The 6,615-nt window shown below is 46.7% G+C and overlaps 1 protein-coding gene across 1 annotated transcript in view; it reads right to left on the bottom strand.

The window, feature by feature from the left end:
• Positions 1-5,635, bottom strand: part of LOC108794727 (zona pellucida sperm-binding protein 3-like) — a 6,348-nt gene extending 713 nt beyond the window's left edge. Inside the window, exons 1-7 of the mRNA XM_018565816.1 lie at positions 5,395-5,635; positions 4,325-4,437; positions 3,117-3,220; positions 2,867-3,044; positions 2,671-2,791; positions 2,501-2,592; positions 1,889-2,031 (exon numbers count right to left, since the gene is read on the bottom strand). Coding sequence (XP_018421318.1) covers positions 1,889-2,031; positions 2,501-2,592; positions 2,671-2,791; positions 2,867-3,044; positions 3,117-3,220; positions 4,325-4,437; positions 5,395-5,550 — 907 coding nt within the window. The 5' untranslated portion in view covers positions 5,551-5,635. The remainder of the gene's footprint in view (positions 1-1,888; positions 2,032-2,500; positions 2,593-2,670; positions 2,792-2,866; positions 3,045-3,116; positions 3,221-4,324; positions 4,438-5,394) is intronic.
• Positions 5,636-6,615: the final 980 nt, after the last annotated feature.

Below are 6,615 nucleotides of genomic sequence, written 5' to 3'. Positions count from 1 at the left end.
GTCTCAGCACTTTGAGATCTTCCTGTTCTAGTTATGTGACAGATGAGGAAAAGTCCACTAGGGACAAGCTGCAACAGTGGCAACAGTGGTGGACCTAATAACCAAAGGGCCCTGGTGCAAGATTTTATCTTGGGCCCCCCTCCCAAGATGGGGCGGGGGTGCGCAGGAGCAGATCACACTGGCCCCCGCACCACCCCCCCTCCCCCAGCAGTCTCTAATGTTGCAGTGGCGTGCTGGACTTACCCGAGACCCTGCAGAGCACACCATAGATCCTGCATAGCCCACCTGAGACTCTGGTGGACTCTGCAGGGTCCCAGGTACGCTGGTCTGGTCGCCGGGGTCCCTAGGTGAAACATTCCCGCGCTTATCCCAGGGCAGAACGGCATCGCAAATCGCATGTGCTGGAGAACCGATCTGCCCTGAAACAGCTGATTGGTCCTGAAATGTCACTTGACTGCAATCTCACCGCACACAAAGTCGGATAGAAGTGACATTTCAGGACCGATCAGCTGTTCCAAGGCAGACCGGTTCCCTGCACATGCGATTTGCGATGCCGATCTGCCCTGGAACAGCGGAGAAAGTGTTGGAATGCTTCACCTATTCCACCGCCGAAAAACTGGACGAGATTACGTTTAAATGTGTGACCACGTCACTGGTCACACATTCTAACGTAGTCTCAAACTGTGATAGATCACATGCCTACCTGTAATCATTTAAATCAGAGAAATAGATAATAGGGAACATTACAGTGCAATATTCCCCATTATAATCTATTTGTCTAATTACATAAAATAGCAGTACACAGAGAAATAAATAGGGAACATTAATATTCCCCATTATAATCCACATGTCTAACACCGGGGCCCTGCACTGCCCCATATTGCAGGACCGGACCCCACTGAGGCTGTGGGGGTGCCCAGGACCGGACCCCACTGGGCCCCTCCAGAGCCTCAGTCCCCAGTGCGGCGGCACCGTCCGCACCAGCGGTAGTTCCGCCACTGAGCTGCAATATGACATCCGGTTCTAGTACCCCATGCATTACCACTGGTGTCCCTCAGATCTGTTCACTTCTCATCCAAGTAGAGATGAGGAGCAGTCCGGTCAGCCATCTTCATCTCTACAGTAAAAGATCCCCAGATATAAAGTTTGTCCATTCTTTTATTCCAAGCAAAACATCCAATACCAATCAGGTTCCACCCTACATATGTGCCCTGTTGAGATTTCCCCCAAGTGTCCGGCGGTCAGAACATTCCTAATAGAGTTGACTCCTTTTGACGCTTTATTTGGCCCCCCCACTTTATAATCTGACAAACTCATGAGAACAAGTTCCCAGGAGAGACTGCAACTAAATACCCGACTGTTCCAACCCTTTGCAATCACTAAGGAAATGCATAGCTTTACATTAGGAAGGTAGAGTAAAAGCTGGCCACACCAAGACCCCAAGGGCTGAAAAACTGCACATATCCCAACAGACTTCCATCAGTGGTAATCAGCATGGATGGAAGGGTCTTCGGCTGCAGCTATTGCATTCTGGGAGCCAGTGCCTGACACTGTCAGAATAGATGACCAGTGACTGCAGCTATTTGACTTCAGGCACTGCTCAGCCAAAAAAGCTTTGCCCCAGATTCTTCAATTGAGTTACTGAAGAGGCAGCAGTCACCTATGGAACCTAGCCAAGTCCTGCGAGTTAGCCTAGTAGTTAACCTACCCCCTTAGGGGGTATCCAAGATTCTCTATACAACTGTACATTAAAGTCAGATCAGAATTAAGCCACAAAGCTTTACGCAATATGCTCAAATTAATATTTTCCCTTTATTCTTGCCATATCTAGAGGTCACCTATGAAGCCATACCACTATTGTATATAGCAGCTGCAGTTAAGGACTCACCAGCCAAGGCCTCCCTTTTCCCAAGTGCTCTTGGTCTTCCAAATCTGCTCCTTCCTCCCGCAGGAAGTAACATACCAGTAGTGCGACAGGTGAGTGTTTCACAACACTGGCAGATGTTGCTGGGGCCCTCAACTGCAGACCAGCTAGAGGGAAGAGGAAAAAAAAAAAAAAAGATATATTCCAGATCTTAGCTAGCACCAAACCCTTACCAGCTTTATCAGGGCTAGGCAACGTCAGCTGTTCTGAACTAAAAGTCCCATGAGACATTGCCAAACAGCCACAAGTTGTGGGATTTGCAGTTCAACTGAAGTGCAGAGGTTGCCTTCCTTAAGCTCTATAGATTTGACAAGCTAGATTAGGTGCTAAACAAGGTTTTGGCACAGCTTCAATTTTCTTTGGTGGGAATTTTGCAGCTGACAAAGCCATCTTTAGAAGCAGAGCACCGTATGCCATTTGTTTCAGGAATCCACCACGTTACCAATTCAAAGTCATATCTCCAGTTCTTGCGCAGAAGTTTGTTCCCATTACACACTGAGGTTGCACAAATGCAATGCTTTGGGGAGAGTTCAGTAATCTATGGACACACCAGCCACCATTTGAATACAGCCTCACCTTTTTGTAGCTTTGTTATAGGAACAGGCCTTATTCAAGGAATCCGGGACTTGGGTGGCTGCAGCAGCTCTCAGGAAACAGGTTATGTAAATCTGGAATTGGAAAGTCAATTCAGTAATCAGTTCCAACAAAGGCATCAATCTGTTGCAACCAATTCAACTAGCCCTCACCAGAGACACATCTGCTCCTAGGAATCGGAAAGCATCCACTGTGAACTGTAGCTTGTTCGAGCTGATCCTTGGAGCGATGAAGGCTGAAGAGGAGTCCTCTTGCACTCCATCCACCAGACACCTGCAGAACATGGTCTGTTAAATAAAGGGGTGGTCATAATAGCAACCCCCTTCCTGAACCACCACTGAAACATACCCATCATCTGCAATGATGTCATAACTAGGAGTAGAGCCGACATCAGGAGCTATGGTGGCCACACATCGGTCAACATACAGTATCAGATCCATATGGTTCTGAGTGTCCACAGAGGCCTCTATGTAGAAGATCTCTCCCAACTGAAAGACTGTTGAACTTCTGGGGCCACTCCAGTTCTCTGTAGACATATCAAAAGGGAATTAGTGAAGACCCAACAACTTACCCTCTTGAACATCTTTACTCAACTCACCAGTCATCAGGCGCAAGGAGAAAGACAGCCTCTCTTCTGAGGACACTGTGGTGCTAAATGGAAGCCATGTTGGCTTAACGGCCTTACTGCTCACATTACCATGCCTATACAGAGCACAGAATCAAGTGTTAGCATGATTAGTTCCCAACTCATTACTATTTAATATATAGTTCCATTTTTATATAGTTCCATTTTAAGGCAATTTTGGTAAGAGTATGGTGGCTGCCATTGGCAACTAGTTAATTGCAATATACACAGTGGTCATGCAAGTTATGACACTATACAGCAAGATATTGACATGGATAGTTCAGACTGGCTCCATTCCAGTTGTGTACAGACTTGACAAGATTGTGAAGCCCAAGATCAGGATATTCCTGAAGTCCGCACCCAGTGAGCAGTAGCAGCCGCCACCATGTCTATCCCCACATTTCCTTTAATTCTTTTTAGACTAGTATGAGCACGTCACCAAAGGATGCCCTCAACCAAAACCAGACAAGGGAGCCCTTCCATCATCTTTAACATACGGTTCTCTAAAGATAAATTAACTTCCCACCATAGTCAAAGGTCATTCATCCTATTATCACATATGCATAACAAGGGGCATTGTGCCATCACTGCAGTAGAAGTTGGGTGGGTTGTAGGCACAGGGATAGAAGTCTACAGATAGTCAAATGTAGTAAAGTAGAAAAGTGTACCCAAAAAACTTTGAGACTGTAGAGCTAAAATGGGCTGCCAACACAACTCATCCAAAAGTCAGATACATCTGGCTTGCAGTGCACCAACCGCAACAGATAGTTAGGGGCCATTCAAACCTTAGGGCACTGTGGTATGCGAGTCATGGCAACTCAATTCCTGTTCACTGCTCCCCATAAGTGAATGGGCCACAAGTTTGATTGTACCCCTGATAAAAGGGTAACACTGCACTGACAGCAAAAACAGATTAATGACCCCTTACCAGGAATGAAGGAGTGGCAACCCAAAATTTGAGTGGCCAGATAAATATATACCTTCTTGGAGATATTCTCACTGCCCTGTTGTGTCTACAGATGTCAGGGAAATCTCTTGAATAGGTCAGATGGCAGAAAACTGTCACACAGGGGTTTCAACTTTTACCTCCTACTCCATCCAAGTGTTTTTGGCTTTGGGTATTGACCAGCAAGGATGCAACACTGGTTAGGACATGCATTGCACCCCTAGTGTAGACTCACCGGTAGTAGTAGCACATTATGGGGACCACAGCTGGGTTGGTTCTGATGATTGGAATGGAGGAGGTTGGGCTGTAGGTCAGATTGGTAGAGTAGATCACCCAATCTTGAGTCATCTGTGCAGAGAAGAAGATTACAGAGACACGTCATCTCTACTCATGAGACAACCATTAACTTCCATTTCTGAAGAGACTAGTCACCAAGCTTTCATGCCGATAAGGATTCAGCTTTGATTGATTTTCATGTCAGCCTGATAATCTTGTGGCATTTTCTTAGACTTAGTTTTATGCTCTTAAAGAGATCCCATCACAGCATAAAAATGTAGGCGAGAGCTTTGCAAGATAAATCAATTTAAATGCTTACTTTCCAGTGTCAACTCCCACCATACACTGCATAGCTCCCTCTTCTGGGAGTGTCCAGGTACTCCACCCCTCCATAAAAAGGATTGTGCAATTGCTGGCAGAGGAGCAAAAGGAAATACTAGCTCAGCCTGCTGAAATCACATCCAACGATAAGTCTCAGGGCTCTTAACAAAAACTCCTTGTATTTGGGGAAATCAGAGGGTTTACCATTTCATGCCCATTAAGAACCTTTGTTGCCTGGCAATGATTAAAAGGGCCAAATCAAGCATGCATTAAGTGAAGAAAAAACACCTGCTTGTTAGCAGCTTGTTTAAACAGACAGCACTCCATTTAAGAACTTAAGGCTGAAACTAAATTAACGTTAGCAGTGGGGCTACCCCATGCACTAAAAGCATTAAGTGCTCATTCCATCTAGGGAGCTAAAACAGACACTCACCCAAACCTTGGTCCCACCCAGCTGCTAGGCCAGTCCCCACAGCCTCTCTTCCTACACAAGACAATGGGCAACCATGGAGAAAGTGTCCCAGTCTCATCAACTACAGTCTAAGGCCACACTGCAGAGGGGGAACATTGCAGACTCTACTCTCCATTGTTGCTCTGACCAGTATAGACTAATGAAAGGGGACATCCATCTGTAGCTATGGGCATCACTGCATTTACTGGAATACAGACAACACAAGGTGAAATTTGAAGTGCAAGTTACACAATTACCTGCACAGTGTTTCCACAGTCCTGGAGGCTAATCTGGAAGATGACAGTATCAGTGCTTTGGGGGTTTGGCTGGCAGCGTTGGGGTCCCAGGCTCAGATCAGAGGGTTTCACCAGCTTTCCAGTGGCATAGAAATCCCTCTGGACATTTACCACCATATTGTCCTCCCCACACTGGACACTGATAGGGGAGCTCCCAGTCTGTGGCAACTGTCGGGGAATCCCACCAGTGTATCTACCAGATGACCCCCAATGAAGCCCACCTCTGGAAGCCCCAAGCACAGGCTCATTACCTCCCCAAAAAAGCCCTCTGGAACCGAGTTGAGAAGACCCCTGGCGAGGTGCAGCCCGCTGGTGGCTCCTCCACCAATCTGACTGGCGTCTGTGTCTCCCTAAGGCACCATCTCCACCACAGCCAAACCCTGGCCCACAAACCAGGGTCACCAGCAGCAATACCCAACTAGAGCAGCTTCTCACCCCTAGACCCATCCTGACTGCAAGAGGAACAGCACAAGGAGGAAGGACGAGAGATCTACCTTTTATACCCCTCCCAATAGCCACTAATACCCACCAGGTGTGCTTGCTGAGAGCTATACAGACCAATTTCAGTAGTTTGATCCTGCTAGCAAAGCCGCTAGCAATCACTAGGAGTAGCAAATGATCAGAAAACAGATGGAACAAATGGCTCCCCATGGAGTGAGCTGCACAACCAGGATGTGCTAGCATAATCTAGTATGACTGCTCAATGTCCCAATCATTGGCCGTTGGTCACCTCTGATTGCTATTGTATACTACTAGTATAGCTTACACCATAGGCAGCTGTTTGTTTCAGGGTCCAAATATATCTTTGGGGGTTCATTCATTTGAATGGGCTTTCTGATGCACCAAAATAAGCGAGGTGTACCTGCAAGATGCATTGAGGGTAACACTCAGAATGGCAACACGACAATGTGAATTTGGCCTCCTTGATCATTTGCTGGGCCCAGTGATTAATGGCTAGCAATGTCAATGGCAGGATTGGGTATCTGAAGTCTCCTGTGTAGCTCTAGGCTTAGTGCTCATTCACCTGTTCTGCGCCTATTGCAGAGCCCTTTGTGTTGTATGCACTATGGGGTGCGCACCTATTCATGTCTATGAATGCAACAAAAACAACTAAAAACACCTAAACACCTAACGCATATGAACACATGCAACATGTAAATGGGCCCTCTGGCTGCATTCACA

Source organism: Nanorana parkeri, unplaced genomic scaffold (genome assembly GCF_000935625.1).
Source record: "Nanorana parkeri isolate BGI_ZX_2015 unplaced genomic scaffold, ASM93562v1 scaffold890, whole genome shotgun sequence".
Classification (NCBI taxonomy): domain Eukaryota; kingdom Metazoa; phylum Chordata; class Amphibia; order Anura; family Dicroglossidae; genus Nanorana; species Nanorana parkeri.
Note: the sequence above shows the minus strand (reverse complement) of the source record. Positions and strands in the feature narration are given on the sequence as shown.